The 19,891-nt window shown below is 39.7% G+C and overlaps 1 protein-coding gene across 1 annotated transcript in view; it reads right to left on the reverse strand.

The window, feature by feature from the left end:
• The window catches only part of CCDC178 (coiled-coil domain containing 178), a 302,851-nt gene that overhangs the window by 249,697 nt on the left and 33,263 nt on the right, over positions 1-19,891 (reverse strand). Inside the window, exons 5-7 of the mRNA XM_026647335.2 lie at positions 14,919-15,139; positions 12,446-12,588; positions 5,047-5,200 (exon numbers count right to left, since the gene is read on the reverse strand). Of these exons, the coding sequence (XP_026503120.1) occupies positions 5,047-5,200; positions 12,446-12,588; positions 14,919-15,139 (518 nt within the window). The remainder of the gene's footprint in view (positions 1-5,046; positions 5,201-12,445; positions 12,589-14,918; positions 15,140-19,891) is intronic.

Genomic DNA, 19,891 nt, shown 5'->3' on the forward strand with positions numbered 1-19,891 from the left:
TTCAGAGTACTTAGAATTATTATATAGCACTTTGTATGTTCAAAGCACAACACCCACTCACTTCAGGTACTGCTATAAGTGCTCAGCATTTCTGCAAATCAGACTGTTGGGTCTCAGCATGAGCACCCAGAAAAGGAGGAATACACAATAGGTGACCTCCTGTAAAAAGTTTAGCTGACTTGCCTAGCATCATATAGGAACTCTGTGGCAGAGATAGGGATAGAATCCAGTTCTCTAGGGCAGCATTCAACTGCCTTAACCATGAGATCATCCTTTCTCTTCCTGCAGTGCCCTGCCTCCTTACTCACTACACACCTTCCAACTTCTGCAACAAATGAGGCAGGAGTCCTATATTCAACATCCTCCTTCACTACATAACCATGCTCCATCCACAGAGCAGGTTCATCCTGTGCACTGATTGAGGTAGGAGTCCTGTGGAAAACAGTATGTGATTATGTAATTAAAGACTGCATCAAAATGCATACCCAGAAGGGAAGCCAAATTAAGGTGGCATAAGCAACCTTAAGTCTGGCATTTCCTAACTTTTGAGTACTTGACTTTGCACCCTTTATAACATTTCTTTAACATAGTTTGTGTGCATATAATTAACTAAGATTAAAAAACCAAACCAACAAATTCCATCCTGTGGTATCATCACATGAGTCATCAGCAGGGCTGGAAACTTTAGATCCATTGCACCAACCTTTGCCATTTGAGCTAATGGTGTAATATACAGCAGTAGTACATTGTCATCCTCTATGTACACCAGCACTAAAAGGGAATGGAACTCTTTGCCAGTGGGTTGTACAGATATTTGCTCACAGCAGAGGAATGACGAGACTCAGAAATATTGGGTTCCAGTCCAGGTTCTTTAAAGAAGTATTCTCTACTAAGCACAGACACTTCTGACTATTCCCCTAAGCTTGAGCCTCCTCCACCTCTGCTTCATCCAGTCCAACCCCTCCCTGTCCCAGTCTTGACTCTACCCCATCCTGGCTCAGTCCCAATCTTATTGCAAAAGTGAGGAAATCCCAGAAGTTCTTACACTAATGGGGGGGGGATAGCTCAGTGGTTTGAGCATTGGCTTCCTAAACCCAGAGTTGTGAGTTCAATCCTTGAGAGGGCCACTTAGGGATCTGGGGCAAAATCAGTACTTGGTCCTGCTAGTGAAGGCAGGGGGCTGGACTCAATGACCTTTCAAGGTCCCTTCCAGTTCTAGGAGATAGGATATCTCCATTAATTTTATGGGGGGAGGGATAGCTCAGTGGTTTGAGCATTGGCCTGCTAAACCCAGGGTTGTGAGTTCAATCCTTGAGGGGGCCACCTAGGGATCTGGGGCAAAATCAGTACTTGGTCCTGCTAGTGAAGGCAGGGGGCTGGACTCGATGACCTTTCAAGGTCCCTTCCAGTTCTAGGAGATAGGATATCTCCATTAATTTATGTATTTATTTATTCTCCTAGTCTACTCAGTCAGTCTCCACCCCTCAGGCTTCTCATCCCAGTCCCAATCTATTTACAGAGCAAGTTCTAGTATCACCCTTCCAGACTCCCTGTCACAGTCCTTTTCTCCCCTCACTCCCCGTCCTAGTCTTCCATCCCCCTTTTCCAGTCTCCTTGCCCACCCATTCCAATTTTCTCCCTCCCCAGGTTCCCTCTGACAGCCTCTTTGCCCAGACAGTCTTAGTCTTCCCCCACACCTCATCTCATTGTCATGTGTCTCCCCCCTTCTCGCTGCCCCACTGGATCCCAGTCTCCTTGCCCAATCAGTCCTAGTCTCACTTCCTGGCTCCTCATCCAATCTCAGTCTCCCCCACATTGGCAGAATCCCAGCCCTCCCTATTTTCTTCCCTGACATTCAGGCCCAGTCTTCTTGCCCAGCCAGTCCCAATCTCTCCCCACAACTCCCAATCCCAGTTTCTCTCTCCACCATCCCTGCCAGCCTCCAGTCCCAATCTACTCCCCTGCTCCAGGTCTGGCTGTTGTCCCCACTGCATTTGAATAAGGCAGCTTCCTTCTCTATGTTCTCTTAACCCAGCAGGGGGGACACTGACAGCACAGAAGAGACAGATTACCTGCTCTCAGTTCCAGTGCATGGCCCCAGCCTGCAGCTGCACAGAACTAACATTTTTCAAATATTTATAACTTGGCCAAAATAAAGCCTTCATACACAACTTCAAAATCTTTACAGAGAAAGAATCTGACCCATCAAGGAAACTGACTACTAATTTAACACCAACAACAAAAATACTACACAGAAAACACTTTATAAAACTAAATATAGGATTCTTATGATTACATGTCACACTTTGTGCTTCAAGTTTATTTTATAATTACAATGGCACTGACTCTGAGAACATTAAAGTCTGATGTTTAATAATAAAAATATTTTGAAATGAAGAGATCCTAAAGACAAAATATAATGGTCATAAAAGCAAAGTGAAAACCTGGGAGATTCCAATGAACATGAAGTGAAAGCTGAATTAAAGAAACTAAAACCAAATACAGTAATAAACTGAAGCAAAAAAGGATTCTAAGAATCAGACCTGGGACTCATCCTTGAAAACAAACATTAAAAAAAAAATCAATGAAAAAAGAGAGAATGTAAAAATGCAAACTGATACAACAGTAATTTAAAATGAATGGAACTGAACTAAAATTACTCTGTTGTTACAGTAAAAAGAACACCACAGCACCATGGAAATTAGATCCAAAAACTGTTGTATATCTAGTTTTGTTTTCCCCAAATAGTCTGGCTTTACATCTTTGCCTTCTATTGAGTGTTTTAAAAGACCAAATTTCATAATTTCTAGTTGTCGTATATAGGACTATTTTGATATTTCTGTAGATGAAGATTTTTTTTGTGGGGCTCTTAATTCAGTCTCTCCTATAGTATATTTTTATTTTGTAATCCAACAAACATGCTTAAAGTGCAGTTCTACTTAAAAATAATTTCTATGAATATCAGGGCTTTTCAGACATGACCTGAAATCTAAAGGACTCACCATCTGAATATTTGATGACAAGAACCATAGCTCTGCCACTATTTGGCTCCTAACCAAATCAGCCAAATTGAGGTCTGTGGAAGGGATGGGCCTGAAACCCAAAAACGACTCTTCAAGTGGCTCCACAGATGATGTTCCTAGCTTAAAGCAACCTATTTTTAAACCAAAAATTGCCTGTTCTGGTTATGAAAATGGATAGCATGGCCTATGGACGTAGTAACCCCCTCTCTCTCCCCTGCATATCAGTTGGGTATAAATACCTTCCTCCTCTCTCTCTCTAATTTGTATGATGAAATCATTAAACAGCTGGGATTTATACATGCAAATTTTACAACCTTTTAAAATTTACTTGGACAGTAAAATATAAGTCAGGTTTGATAACTGAATATATTTATATTGGTGGACAAGAATAATGTGTCCATTATAACTTTTGGACATGTATTATGCTGTTTTACATTTCTGCTTACTTAATTTGTCCTCTTTTCCCATGTGGTTGTTTTTTATGACTAACTGTTGAACTTCAGAACACTGATAAAAAAGAAAATGTAAAAAGCAATTACTTTTTTTAATGCTATTGGCTCAATTTTTTAGTTATTGCTCCTTCTAAGGGACGGTGCACAGTCAGATTGCCTTTCAGAGGAACTTTAGCCATATGCTTCCTGGACCCATAATGATGTCCCCTCTTCTGGGACCCTGGCAAGATCTCTGGCACTGAAGATCCCTCTACATCCCTTTTTCTTATCCTTGTGCATGAGGACAGCTGAGAACAGTACTAATGTATTGTCAAAGTGAAGACCCACTTGAGGTTTTGGAAACAATGCTGAGGTTAAGCCCACATCAACATCTTCATGCTGCTTCTTTGGAGCCAGGAAAGATCCTGGCACTGAACTGAAGGAGTTCCCGCACCAGCTTGTTCCAACAAACAAGGCTCTTCTGTGTCAAAAAAGGGTCTGCCATTAACACATCAGTAAGGATTAGTTTTGCACTAGGTTTCTTCAGCACCTGGGAAGTCCTCATTATGAAAAAAGGGACAGCACCAATAGGATTTTTAGAAGTCAGTGCTGGCCCCAGCACCAATGAGCTGTCAGCACAACTAAGCTCACATCTCAGAACTGACATTTTTCATGATAAAGAGACCTCAGTTCAAGTCACAGACTTAGGAACTACAGGTAATAAACCCAACCAAACCCAACAGATTTCTTCAGTGCACAGATTGTTGCTGATTTGCCTGGCTTTGAAATAAAAGGCCACCTGCCTTTCACAGCCATAGACAGTGGATCCAAATGTAGATTCAAAGGCCAGACTAATAAAGCCTCCTTGTTGAGAAAGGTTTGCTGCCTCCATTGCATAGCACTCTAGGCCCAAAGGTTGAAGATTCTGTACAGTAAGCAGTGATATGGAAAATTTCCCCCAGGGAGAATAAACAGTGGCTGCATGAGACTGCTTCAGTGAACACGGAAGAGCACAACACATCACTTACATCTGTTTGTTATCCAGATTCTTGAAAACTGGATTGGCGACAACTAACCTGTGGTAGGCCTTTCAATTCAAATATTAAAATAAACTGTGCAACAGTGCAGAGTTCCCAAAATATGCTAAATAAAGTAGAAAAAGTAGAAAACAAGAAAAAAAGGAGAATTTTAAAGTAAAACAGAAATCGCTCCAGGTACAGAGGGACAATCACAATACCTCTCAGCTTCCAATGTTCACTGATTCAACACGGCACTGATGCAGCTCCATTGAGCATGCATTTCGTTGCAGAAGGTTTGAAAAGGTCAGCAGTGCCAGGTAGGAATATGCAGCAGTCCCATGAAGTACTGTAAGATGCTATATTATTACTCTTCATAAACAAAGTTACATTACTGTAACACAATAATGAACAAATTCCATTATATCAAACGTTTTCAATATACTCAAAATAAATACTTTCATTTGTGCTATTACAGGAAACCTTAACTTACAAACACACAGAATTTCATGTACTTTTCAGTTTAAAAGATATTTGTTTTATTTATTTGGTTGTTTATAAATATTCAAAACTCACTTTGTTGTTCCAAGATTTAGCATCTTCCTGTATCTCTTCTTTTTGCTTTACTAACTCTTCAAGGTGTCTTTCTTCCTTTATAATCTTCTCCTCTGTTTCTTTTAACTTGATACACAATTCAGTCCAAAGAAATTCTGAGTGTTTTAAATCATTGCTAATAGAAACACAAGAATAATGTCATTCATTTATTTGGAAGTGTTCCAACATCACCCGTCTCCATAGAGGAGAATGTAAAGCAGATTTGAATCAGTAAAGATTTATTTTGGTTCTCTCTGTTGCCTAAGTCACTCAAATACTTATATATTAATAGATTTTGAAATATCTACCCTGACATCATCATCTGCCAGAAGCTGGGGCTGGAAAACAGGGGATGTATCACTTGAAACTGCCCTGTTCTATTCATTCCCTCTGAAGCATCTGGCACGGGGCACTGTCAGATGACCGGTACTGGGCTAGAGGGACCATTAGTCTGACACAGTATGACTGCTTTTTTGTTCTTATTCCAGTCAGGCTTTAAAGCTATTCATTTGTAAATAAAGAGTTTAACCACACAACTTCTAATTGAGCCTCTAACCAGTTACTAGTGCAATAGCTTAAAACATGGTTTTGGTTCACACATCCCACAGTTAATAATCAAGCATGTTAACCAAGTGCTGTTCCTGCTGTTGGCCTAGTCTAATGTACAGCTTTCTTCATTTAAGCAATCAGGTGCATAGTCATTTTGTTATGTGCCCAGGTCACTCCTACCTCCTTCCATGCCTCTATGCAGGTAGGCATCCCAGAGTACACTCATCTATTGAAGGACTCAGATAATACGTTTATGCGGGTACCTAGACTTACAAGCATTATCACTATGGTTTATAATTTATATTGAGGTAGCACCAAGAGGCCACAACTCCCACTGTGCGAGGCACTTTATAAACAAGAAAAATGGCAGTCCCCGCTCCAAAGAGTATCCTCTGGGCACTCTGTCCTTCCAAAGCTTGTTCTAAAAGGCTATCCAGGCTCCATCAGCAGAAAACCACAGTCTGTTTAAAATGTCCATCAACTTCTTTCTCTGGACATAGCATACTCATCATTGTCTAACAAGCTTGTAAGTGATTGCACCAGCTGGCATCTGTAACCAAAACCAAATGGAGAAGCCAATAGATTAGGTCCAAATGGGAGATAAAGACCTTGCTTTCACACTGAAGTGAGAAGGGAATTCAGACCGATCTGAATACTGTCATATGCTATCCAATGGTCTATCAATAAATCCTAGCTCATCTTGCAGGGAGCATGATGCAATGGAGCACCCCTCAATACCAGAAAAAGATAAAAGCACTGAGGCTGCAGTGTAATCAGGTCAAGGACTCCAACAAATGGCAAAAAACACTTGTCGCTGTTTTGAGCTAATGTCCTCACAACTACTTCAAACTCAATAATGTTATGGACAGCAGTGACCCCTCCAACTCAGCTGAAGAAACGTAAGGAAGAGGAAGAAATGAAGAATGAGAAGATACTGGGCACAATTACAGGTTTTGTACACATTCTTTATTACTGCTATATACATGAGAGCATGCTTTGTGAAAGGGTCAGGGAAATGGGAGGAGATCAGGTTGAAGTGTGGCATGGCAGCTAATACATACACACTGTATTTATTATTGTGTTTGTGGAAGCATACTCCCACAAGAGCAGAAGTCTCCCTCACTTCCTGCCTGTTATTCCACCATCCCATAGCTGTATTTTACCGGACTTAGGATGCCCTAAATTGGCGAAGTAATTTCATCCTATCACATCACAGGGAAAATTCCAATGATGGCAGAAGTGTAGTGCTGTGTGCTAGATTATTAGAACTACATTGGACCCTGTGTCCAACCATGCACTGTGTATTTCAAATATTTAAAGTGTAATAAATACAGTAATGAAGTCAATCACTGAATTTATATATTTAGATAACTGGTTTCACGATATCAGCTCAAATTATTGCTGACAATCTCTTTTTTTTAAAATTGATAGATTATCTAGTAAATATAAGCATTTAGCTTACCTAGAATCAGGGTGGATTTGATTTAAATCAAATTGATTCACATCACTAGTCAAGAAGACTCGACTTAATCATGGATTTCTACATAAAAGTGCATTCTTGTTGGTTGTTATAACCTTAATACATATTCTTCACAACTCAGAGATAGATGTAGGTTTCATTTTTAGAAGATACATACTATACATTTTTAAAGTGATTTATTTGGAAAACTTTTCAGATTAGTTTTACAGCTATATCAGAAAATGAATGATTGTTTGGTTATTTCATTTACCAAAGGTCATTGAAGCAGATATTTATGAAGTTATTGGGAGGTGAACTATCTCCAATTCAACAGGTTAATCATTAATATTTGGAGGATTTTCTTGCCATGCTGTATTACCAGGAGAACATCACCAGACAGACATTTAAATTGTTTTATTTAACTAAAACAATAACGTTATGTATTCTGGATTTTTGCCTTCAACAGCAAACATATAATATTTTAACAAAACAAGCATATGAATTTTTGAATGTAGTTAAAACATTCAAGTTTTTTAAAATCAGGTTTGTTTTTGTTAAAATTGTTTTTAACTAAAATAGTTAAATGAAATATTTTAAAAAAATAATTAAATCAACTATGTCAGCCATGTCAACATGAGAAAGTTAAAATATTGGCTTCTGCTGCTAACTCAGTCATCTTCACCTTCATTTTCCTGTTTGTTCATAATCTGAAAAAGAAAAACAAGCTTTCCTGCTTTTTCAGGTCCCAAACGATTTCTCAATTTGGAATGAATTAGTCCAAAGGAAGAAAGTATTCTTTCTACACCGGCAGAAGAAACTACTGCTCTTAAAAGTGAGATTATCACTTCAACAGTCTCTGAATCCAAGTGTTTAAGTGACTTCCACAAATTCACTGGTGTGATTTTCTTTAAAACATCAGCAAACATATATTTCTTGAATGGTTCTTATTCCCAAACTGGGCCTCTTTTACGGCCTGCTGCCGTTAAAGGTTTTCCCTTCTAGTGAGAGAATGGTATGGTAGATCTCAAATCAACGAAGGCTACACCCAGCAAGTCCTCAAGACTTCTGGAATATGCTGCTCAAACAGTTGCACTTTGTTTCTACTGCCTGTCCCTCCCATCTCACATTTATCTCCAGACTTCTTCTCCTTGTCCAGATGTATTTCGCCACCAACAATCATTTAACAAATTCATTAAACTTTTTGAAACTTTGCACTTTTAGAGAGAGGTAAGGGATTGATTCTGTGTACACAAATTTGCAGAGGGACAATAAGGTTGAGGTCTGTTATTTCTCACCTCTATATATTTTTTATTTATTTAAAAACATTTTTGCTGTTAACAAGCATGTTATCTCTGGAGACACAAATCCACTGTTTGAGAACTGCAAAACTAAGCAGCTCTGATGGTATCTTCTAGACTGAGCACTAAGTCCCATTGGGTAGATAGAAAGATTAACCTAAATAATCTATACAGAAGCCCCTGGAGCCCCATAAAATTGGGTCCTAATCCATGAACTATTGGAACTCATTTACAAAACTTTTCTTAAACATTACATGAATATATTGTCTCATACTATACAATTAGAACTTATAACTATTCCATGATGAGATATCTTTAAGCTATAATGTATCTTAATTAAAACCATCTTTACATAGGTTTTTTTCCTCAAAAAGCATTTTATCAAAAATATCCGATTTAAATAAAAAAATCCATTTTTTTATTTTATTTTTTAAATCATTGATTTTTATCCACCCTGCCTAGAATCTTTCTGAAGCCTTGCACAGAATGTCTGTCACTTCTGCAACTTCTTCATCAGGATAAAGGGCAACGTCATTTCCATGTTTCCCTCTGTAGTTACCATGACTTTCCTATGTCTTTTTGTTCTTTGCTGTGCCATGAATGTGAACTGTTCAAGAGCATTTTTCTCAGTTTCTTCAGTTGCCTAACAATATGGCAATTCCACACACCCCCTCTCGCCCCAAGCTCCCTCCCAGAGACTGCAACCCCTTCCGGCCCCAAACTCCCTCCCAAAGCCTGCACTCCCAACCCCACCCCAGAGCCTGCACCCCAATCCCCTCCCATCCCCAAACTCCCTCCCAGAGCCTGCACCCCCACCCCCCAGTCCAGAGCCTGCACCCCCCCTCCCACTCCCAAACTCCCTCCCAGAGCCTGCACACGCTCCCTCCACACCCCTCCCATCCCCAAATTCCATCCCAAAGCCTGCACCCAAACTCCCTCCCAGAGTCTGCACCCCTCACCCCCTCTTACACTCCCACCCCTTGCCCCAGCCCAGAGCCTACACACAAACTCCACTCCAGAGCCTGCACCCCCTCCCATCCCCAAACTCTCTTCCAGAGCCTGCACTCCCACCCCCATCCCAGAGCCTGCACCCAAACTCCATCCCAGAGCCTGCAACCCTCACCCCTTACTGCACACCCACCCCCTGCTCCAGCCCGGAGCCTGCAGCCAGCACCCAAACTCCGTTCCATAGCCTGCACCCCAGACCCCCTCCCCCACCCAAACTCCCTCCCAGAGTCCAACCTTTCACCCCTTCTGCACCCAAACACTCTCTCAGAGCCTGCACCCCAATCTCCTGCCCCAGCCCACGGCCTGCACCCCAGATCTCCTCCCCACACCCAAACTCCCTCCCAGAGCCTTAGGCAGGTTGGGGGACAGGCTCTGGGCGTTCTGGGCACCACCAAAATTTCTACAAACCTGCCGCCCCTGACTCTAAGTGACTCTATAGCAATGTCCCTGGTGGAGGGATGGGGCTTCGGAGCGGAGTCCAATATGGATGATAATACTGTCAAGCCAAATATCACATCTGATGCTAAAGCAAGGGTGATTGAATAATGTTCTGCAAATGTCTGAGCAGATGCCCAAGTTGCTGCTCTGCATATTTCTGTGACCAGAACATTATTGAGGAAGGCTATGGGAGTGGACAGAGAGCTTGTAGAATGCTTTCAGGCTCCCGAAGGGTTGTAGCAGTTGCGAAAGCAGTTGGTAATGCAGTCTGATATCCATCTAGAAAGTCTTTGCCTAGAGACTGGGGATCCCTTAGATCTGTCTGCGATGGAGAGGAATAGTCTTGGAGATTTTCTGAAAGGTTCGATCCTTTCCAAGTAGAAGGCTAACGCTCTTCTGATGTCAAGTGTGTGTAGTGTTGCCTCCCTTTTATCCTGGTGCGGTTTGGGAAAGAATGCTGGGAGGTGAATAGGTTGATTTATGTGGAAGACTGCAGGTATTTTTGGAAGGAATTTGTGACCTTGTATTTGAAGAAAAGCTTAAAGGGGGAGAGAGTACGCCATTAGGCTCCCTATCTCTCCCACTCTCTGAGCACGTGATGGCCACTAGGAACATGGTTTTCATAGAGAGGTGTAGGAGTGAGCAAGTTGCCATTGGTTCAATGGGAAACTTTGTAAGACAGCTCAAGACCTGGTTACGGTCCCATGCTGGTATAGGATCTCTGATTTGGGGGTAGAGGTTACTCATGCCTTCAAGAAATCTTTTTGTTGTAGGATGAGTGAACACCAAATGACCCTCTAGCTTCTGGTAGAATGGCTGAGAGGTTTACCTTCACCGAGCTTTGAGATAGCCCAGATTTCTTTAATTCCAGGAAGTAAAGAGGAGGATGTAGAGGTAATTTGTCTTGCGTCACACCAGAGTTGGAACCTGTTCCAATCTAATTGGAGAACCAGTCAGATCTGTTACGTGTTGCAGATCCACATGAACCTGCGTCATAACTGTAATGGTAGGAAGTAGGAAAGATGAAATAATAGAGCCAAAGAAGAAGACAGCTTAACCTATCACCTTAGAACAATTTGGAGCTTTTATGTCCTCAGGACTCAGATCCATAATAGAATCCAATGAATTACCAAAGATGTGTTTTAATTTGACCTTTCTTTTCCTTGAAAGCACATTGCTTAGTTCTGGCATGTTATCTGGAGCCTTGGGTTCCTTAGCCAGAACTGTCTCAGGCTACGTCTTCACTATGGGGGGGGTCGATTTAAGATACGCAAATTCAGCTACGCGAATAGCGTAGCTGAATTCGACGTATCGCAGCCAACTTACCCCGCTGTAGGGACGGTGGCAAAATCGACCTCTGCGGCTTCCCGTCGACGGCGCTTACTCCCACCTTCGCTGGTGGAGTAAGAGCGTCGATTTGGGGATCGATTGTCGCGTCCCGATGGGACACGATAAATCGATCCCCGAGAGGTCGATTTCTACCCGCCGATTCAGGCGGGTAGTATAGACCTAGCCTCAGATGCAGGCTGTATCTTAGAGCTGAATCACTGGATTTACTACCAAAATCTCAGTTGGCTTGGAACCAGAGCTCCATGCCAAGACCAAACCCTTTTCCATGGTTCTCTTTTGGGAAAGTACTCAGAGCCACCTTGGATCCCTTATCTTTTCCTTCAGATCTCTTTGAGGTTCAGATCCTAGAGGTTGGGCAGACAGGGCCTCTTGAGGGCCTGAAGTATATTTTCTCTCTCCTTACTGGCCCAAGTAGTGAACGTGCTAAAAACAGCACAATGTGAAGGGGAATGTCCTTTCCCATGTCATTTAAGTCACCTGACACATGCACTGGATGCCAGTAAGACTGCAGGACATGATGCACATCTTTTAAAATCATGCTTCATTGTCTTTGGATCTGCAATCAATGCCAGTAACATAGTCTTCGTAAATATTTTAAGTTAAAATCCTAACGCTAATACTATGAACTATAAAGCTAGCTAGATAATCTAATCTAACAACTAATGTAGAGTTAGTAGGCATTCAAAGCTGTGGATCCAAGAGATCTAGAAAGGTCCACATCCACCTGAGTTCTGTGGAAGAAAGTAACTAAGGTGGCAGCCCTATTTATAGTCATGCCCTCAGAATATGCTCGAATGCTGAGGGGAGCAGTAGGAGGGGTGGGTGAGCACTTTAACAGGTGGTACTATCAGGGCCGGCTCCAGGGTTTTGGCCGCCCCAAGCAGCCAAAAAAAAAAAAAAAAAGCCGCGATCGCAATCTGCGGCGGCAATTCGGCAGAAGGTCCTTCGCTCCGAGCGGGAGTGAGGGACCATCCGCCAAATTGCCACCGAATAGCTGGACCTGCCGCCCCTCTCCGGAGTGGCCGCCCCAAGCACCTGCTTGCCAAGCTGGTGCCTGGAGCCGGCACTGGGTACTATCAAAAGGTTCCACCATCCAAACTGCACTGGTCAGCACATTCCCAGTTTGAGAATATGCAGAGAACACTCAAACAAGAACAGAATTTAAAACGGACATTTTCTGAATGCAAATATACTGTGCTTCTATTGTCATTATACTTCTAAACTGTCAAAATATTAAAGATCATCAGAATATTTTAATAATGTTTTAAAGGGCTCTTACTGGTACTGCTTCAACACTATCTCAGCGTATTTAATTTTCTCAGACATAGATTCTCTCTCCTTTTCAGCTTCTTCAGTGACTTGTTTTAAAATCTGCTGGATTCTCAGAAGTTCCCGATAAACATCATAATATAATTTTGATGCCTGAAAAAGGAAAATAAATCTTCTATAAACTGTTTTCATTATGAAATGTATATAATATTCTAAACACAACTGTTCTCATTCAGTAATCTTCTGACTCACTTATTACTATTTGAAAGTTTGAGTGTAGTGCTTTGGAATGTCACAATATTTAGCAATAAATAAAGCATGGAATACCAAAAAAGCCGTCAGAGTAGAAGACAATGACAAAGCATGTGTAGAACCTGATGATATCAAAAAGCCAGTGTTATAAAAAAATGAAAGCTCTCTTGCTAACATTTGGAAGTTATTGTGAAAAGATGGCCACTTGCATGGGAAGGCAGAGACCAATGGAGCAGAACACAAAACTTGGAAGAAGCCACTGAGTCTGTACTCAGCAACCTTACAGAATCATTACTTAAAGGCTTCTGAGGGGCTGTACAAGCCTGACATTCACTTAAGAAACAGAGAGGCCTGAGACAATGACGGAGATTTTCAAAGGCACAAATGAGAGTTAGGCACCACATTCCCATTGACTTTCAATGGGAATTTGGTACATAGCTGCCCTCTCTGCCTTCCAAAATCTCCTCTAACAGTTAAAGAAATCAGTGATTCACATAATAGAACAAAAATAGGAGTATATTATAATCTAAAGCCCTTATTAACTGCTCAGTCTTTTTTTTTTAATTTCCCAAAGAAAAAAACATATATACTCAATCTTATCTAATTATTTTTAATTAAAGAGAAAAATCAAGTGCCTGCAAGATCCTAAGGCAATGAGGAGGAGAAAACCAATACAATTGGTGGAACCAGTTAATCCAAGCATATGAATTAGAGCACAATTTAAACCTTGAATATATATTTTTTAATATCTACTAACTTTTTAAAGAGGAAATATGTGAATGAGTTACCACAAGAAATGACCTATATTCTTATTATGCCATGTAGTGTTACCACTTCTATGATGAGATTTTGCATTATTTCATTTAGTAATGAAAAGAAAAAAATCAGTACTGGAAAAGGTACTAATTTAAAATTGCTTTGGGAAAAGTCTATTTCATGAATTGTATTTCAGATCATTTTGAAATTTTCACTGCATCAAATATATCCCAAGGCAACAACAAGAAGAATGGAAATAAAAAAATAAGTAGAAGAAAAAGTTAACAGCCTGACCTTTAATTAGCATTATTTTGAAACTACCCTATCTGCTGATATAACAAAATGTTAGTCTTAAGAATAGAACATCTACTCAACTCACAGTCACATACAACCTATGTACGTCTCAATAAATATCACCCAGGCTTTATATAATAATTTAGAAGTGAGGCGTTTGCAGGAGTACCAGTAAGTATTCAGGTATATTGTACTGTGATGATATACTTGTTAATGTTGATTTTTATTTTAAAGAAAGAAAAATGGATCAATAGCAAATTTGTTTAAGATCATCATGTTATTTGTAAAGCTTTTCATTGACATTAAAAGGTAAAATTTTCTCTTGCAAGTCCAGTGACACTAGTAATTCAGGAGTTGGGCTTCATGTATCATGAGCTATCTGCAAACAGCACAAAATAAATTGTAAAATTCTCTGCAGAAGCTCACTAATATGAGGTCTTCTTGGAATTCTAATGCACAGGCACTTATGGCAGCTATGGAAATAGAAAAGGGCTAAACTTTTTCACGTGGATCTTTATGGAGAAAAAATATCAATACTATTCACACATCCAACAGTGCAACAACAACTAAAATTTGGAAACCTGAAAACATTGGAAGATAATTAACTGGATAAGCTAAATGAAAAAAGAGAAAATGACTGAAACACTGACTGAAGACCAAAGCAGAATGATAGTATAAGATGTTTTGTTGAATTTTCCAGGTAAATATGTTTCCACTTTTTCTGGAATTTCATAGATTTGTTTTTAATCATATTAATACTGCAAGTACCATTAAACATCTGAGAAAGAGAGCCACAATGTCTTTAGATGTAAAATCAGTAGCCTGAATTCCTCTGTATCACATTTAAAAGAAGTAATTACAAAGGTATACTCCAAAATATTGTAATGCTAAAAATACACAATGTTTATAAACTTTTCTTTTTGGGTTACAAAATGTGAAGAATGAACACTATTAGTAATACATGCATCTTACAAAAATTATTGATAAGGAACACTAAGGCACATTAGAACTAATGTAAGCAGGAAACTCCTGTATTCAGTGCAATTCTAAGGTTCCCATCCTTTGCATGCAGTATATCGAACAGCACTTTGGTGTTGGCAGCAGGTGGCAATTCTAAACGTGCATGTCCCTAATTAGCAGAAAGATTTTAGTAAAAACATCCTTGCATCATTTCTATTTACCTTTCCATGTGCCAGTAATACATCCTTCATAGCATCACCCTCAAGATTCAGCTTTTCTTCCAGCAGAGGGCTGTATTTCTTCATGAAGTCTATATCCTCCTGAATCCTTCCATTAACTGTCTCTATCTTAAGTACTTGGGCTTTTACCTGTTGGAGCTGACGATTTGCACAGTCAAAATGCCACTGTAGTTCTGAGATATCTTGAGTACAAATCTCATGTTCTGTTAAAAAAAAATAGTAAGACAAGTAGTATAAAAATATGAACATTTGAGTAACATTACACATATTTAATGAGCTTATAAAATATGTTGCTAAAATAATTGCAAACATTTTATAAACAGTTTGCTATAAACCCTACTTTTTAAGGGTCAATAAGAGAACATGCATTACAAAACACATCACTAAAAGTTTTATTAAATGAAGAGCTGTTCAAAAATTGTGCTTAATAATACCCAGTACATTACACTAGCAATCCAGTTTACAAGGAAGGAAAGGTGAATGAGAGGGCAGGTCCTGTTTGCCTGGAGCTCACTGCCTATTCTAAGAATTTCTGACAGCTTTGAGAGTCTCTTATTGTACACTTTGGCTAAACGTTAGTTACATATGTCCTTAAATCCAACATTAGATATATTGGGGAAAGCTATGTGACTGGTTTTCAACGTATCTACCTGTAGCAGGCAAGTAGGAGACACCACTGATTTGGTTTAGTTAACATCCTACACATATGCAAATCATATGTCACTTGAAAGCTTATTATGTCTACTTTTAGATAAAGTATGATGTGGAGCTGTCAAGTGATCTCAGTACCATAGAAACAGGGATAAGCAATGTCATCATCAACAAGTTAAAAATGTAATGACCACTTTGAAATATTTGCATTCATTTTGGTTAATGTCTGTTTCAAGAGACTTGGATTCATTTGTGACTTCAAAACATCACAACAACAATCTAAAGGGCAAAACAAAATCTAATAATAAATTTGTACAGGTATCATTGAAACATAATAGCACTGGTGACATTTCCAGTCAACATCATCATCATCTTTTCCATCATTATGATCTGTTAAGAATATATGGGTTACAACAGTCTCCATTGCCTTGGCACATACACAGTGTGTAGAAGAGATCGTTCTGACTACACACACAGCTGACTGGGGAGCGACCCTTACTTATATGGGCAGAAATAAGGTCTTGAAGAAGCTCAGATGCCACTGGGCCATTGAAGAATACAGAAGTAGTTCATCATCCACATTTTCCCATCCACGTTCCAATGGGTAAACTAGATATTGGCTTACTATGTGCAAAGATATCCACATCTTTGTTTGCCAACATTCTCTTTTGACATACTCTTAAAAACTGTCCCCACTCCTTGTTAGGCCACTTCTTTCTCTCATAGCTTTTGCATATTCACTCAGGACATGTCTTGTGAGGGCCCATCTGACAGATGCTGGCATCTTTCTTGTCAGTCCTACAATCCCACTGCTGCCCTTTGAGTCTTTGATGATCATTTTCTCTGTTCCTACAGCACCCCAAATTCCAGTGAAAGAACAAGGAGTCTGATGCACAGCAAATTTTCCAGATTCAAAGGCACTATGTACTTCTTCAGGGACATTTTACAAATTAAGATTGTAGCTTGGTATTCACCTGGCATAGCTGGGCCAATTTGCAGTAAAGAAGTATGCAAGCATGGCATGCTGTGTGTTGGTGAAGTTTCCAATCACGCTCTTGCTCTGCATGGACATTTAAATACCTACATAAAGGAGAGGAAATGATCTCAGAACTTAAATGTAGGAGACTGGCCATACCCCCATGTCCAAAATTCCACCAATAGTGGTAGCATATGCTGAGTTATAGCATACTCAAACTCTTTAATGACATGTTGTAAGAACACAGTGTCAGCCAACATTTTCCAGACAAATGCTGGATCTACACAAGTACCTCCTCCCTGCTCACACCATTTAACAAACAAATAAAGTTTCAGAGTACTTAGGGCCTCAGATACTAGAGTCAAGCCATACGGAGCATGGTTGAATTGCATTCCAGCAAGCATTGGATCTGCAATACAAGCTGCATACACATCTGAGTCAACAAGTAGGTCTAGCAATCCAGTAATTCCCCTGATTTCCCAATACATGCAAAAAACAGCATAAGTTGTGAAAACCACCCAGGTGAATGACATTGGTACCAAGTTCATTTGGGAGAGTTCTTTTCACTTGCTGAGCAACAGCACATAGCTGCTGATCCATGGTCTGAACAGCGTGCTGCTATTCAATAGCTGCTGACATTTCCTTAGATTTCAGCATTATAGTACAGACGATGGCCATGGCAGGTGGCTTGACATCCACAACAGATGCATATGCAACTGCTGTGTAGGTGCTCTTCTTTGTTGCAGACTTGTGGTTGAAACCAGTCCAAAATGGAATTGCCTGAGTATGAACAATATCAACATCATTTGGTATTGACAGGACATCACAAGCTAGAAGTCTTAAAAGACTCCAAGAGAGATCTTGGATAGCGTTCATTTGTAGGTGACAAGAGTTTATTTTCTCAAGTACTTTTTCATGGCAAGTCGTTTCTGGTTTTCCAAAGGCTGTGCACTGCATAAGAGACTCTGATTGCCCAGGGAGAGCAAGTGACTTTTCTTTCCCACACTTCAGTGATATTTCTTGTGATACTGGATTATTTGCAGGCTGTTCTTGAAATTCCACTCTAGCCATTGAATGGAAGGTATTCTTTCCATCAATGATCTCTTCCCAGATGTCTATATTATCATCTCCTTCATGGATGAGATTTTCACCATCATGAAGTGGTACAATTCTATTTGGAATGAACACACCTCCTTGAAGACTGTCTACTTCATCATTAATGCTGCAAAGTCTGAACTATCACAGCGCATCATAGTTGATTCAGAATCCATGAAGGTCTAGTATGTCAATTAAATTGAGAGACCTAAACTCATGGTGTAGCTGTACAGCAAGGCTTATGTGCAGTGGTGTGATAATATTGGAACTGTTAAATATCATTCACTCTGAGAGGCACCTTCTTTGAATGTCTTCTGAAGGATGATACTCATTGCTGGTTGAATTATATGCTTCTTTATCAAAAGACAAACTCCTGCACAAACTGAGGTACAAAGGTGGCTGACCTCTGTAAAATACAATCACCTGGCTTTGGATAACAATCTGAGGCTTTCATTTTGTCTATTTCAGACCAAAGAATTGAAGTGACATTATACAAAACCACTACTTCATTTGAAAGCTGTTCATCAGGCTCACTGGCCAGAAGAACATCTACAAAACATTTGGATAACTTAAATTCCTGTTTCAGATTACTAGTATCTTAGATAGTATCAGCTAATGTGATTGTGCTGCACAGAACAATGGTAGATTTGCCTTGGCCATGCTGTCCATGCAATGAAATTGCAGAACCATAGCGTTATTCTAATCTTGCCTGTAATTTGCTACTGGAATAGCTTCCAGTTTCTACATCTTAGGTAAATAGGGCTTTATATCTTTGTAGCAGCTTGGACAGGAGAAGAGCCTTCTTGTTGTACAAAAGATCATTGTCTCTCTCTCCAATCAGCTGGTAAAATGCTATGTCATGAGGTGACGGTAATGTTGCACTGTAACTAGATGATTTAGCTTTAAGATTCATTTTACTCAATTAGGAAGAAAAACAGGCTGCGGGATAAAATGCATCCCAAGCAATCAAGTCTTCCACCAATATTCTGTGCAAAATGTCATCATCTCTTCTTTGAAATGCTGTCTCCCTTTGATTGGTTGCTCTCTCAAATGTTTGTATTTTATGAAGCTTCTTATCTTTCTTGTGTGTTCTCAAGCAAACAATGCAACAGGACCTATCACTGGAGAATGTGCTTACTCTGGTGGCTATAGAAGAGGGAGAACATAATGATCTCAGATCAGATTCAAAGTCTGTTTTCTTTCCTGCATTCAATACAACAGTGACGTGCCAAATTCAATTTGCTTTTGTATTTCTGAAAGCAACTCCAGTGATAGAGTATTGGTGGCACATCTTCTAAACTAAAAAACTCATTCAGTAGCTGCCAATACAATTCATCTCTCCTGGCTTCTGCTGCCAGCATCACAGAATTCTGTCCATCATTGGTGGCTTTTGACAATTTTGCATTCTTTTGATTTTTTTGACAAATAACACATTTTTCAAAATTTCATGAGAGTCTTTTTCTCTTTGATGTAAGCGTTAAGGGGTTTGTATCCTCCATGTCTTCACATACTGTAACTTCTTTGTAGAGGTAAAACTCCAAAAATATATTGTTAGAATTAACACTACCACTATCACCAGTTTTCATCTAGTAAAAGTATACAGACTTGTGCTAGATCAGATATAAATTAGATCTATATGTGAGTATCAAAATTGCCATTTTTGTTTAGTGAGCACTTTGACTGAAGCCCAGTATGCGGCTGTGTATTGTCATCTCTAACACCACTACAGACTTGTGCATAAATGACACTGAATTAAAAAGATGGTTTCTAAAATATTTCAAAGGCTAGTACTGCATGCATAGGCAATTACAAATTAAAACTTTCTCGTAGGCAGACTAGATGCTACATTGTATGTACAAAAAGCTTGCAAATGGAGAAGCATTACATTAGGAATTCACATGTATCTACATCTACCCACTATGACAGACAAACCATGGGCACACAACCTACTGCTACTGGTGCACAATCTTCAGTATGACTGATTTGGTCAGCAAATTTCAGTTGAAAATATAGAAAACTATTATAATCACTTGTGAGATACTTTCACAATTAAGAATATGCAATGTTAAGACATTTCATGATCGTATATTGCAAAACGTTGATATCTGTCATTTTTCCCACATGCTAAATAGCCTTATCATTTCTGGGGGAAAAAATACTTGCCCATGCAAAACAAATAAAAATCTTTTACTACATTGTCATTTGGTAGCTTTGACCAATAAGCACCATATTA

The sequence above is a fragment of the Terrapene carolina genome, unplaced genomic scaffold (genome assembly GCF_002925995.2).
Source record: "Terrapene carolina triunguis isolate 2854851 unplaced genomic scaffold, T_m_triunguis-2.0 Scaffold58, whole genome shotgun sequence".
NCBI lineage: Eukaryota > Metazoa > Chordata > Testudines > Emydidae > Terrapene > Terrapene triunguis.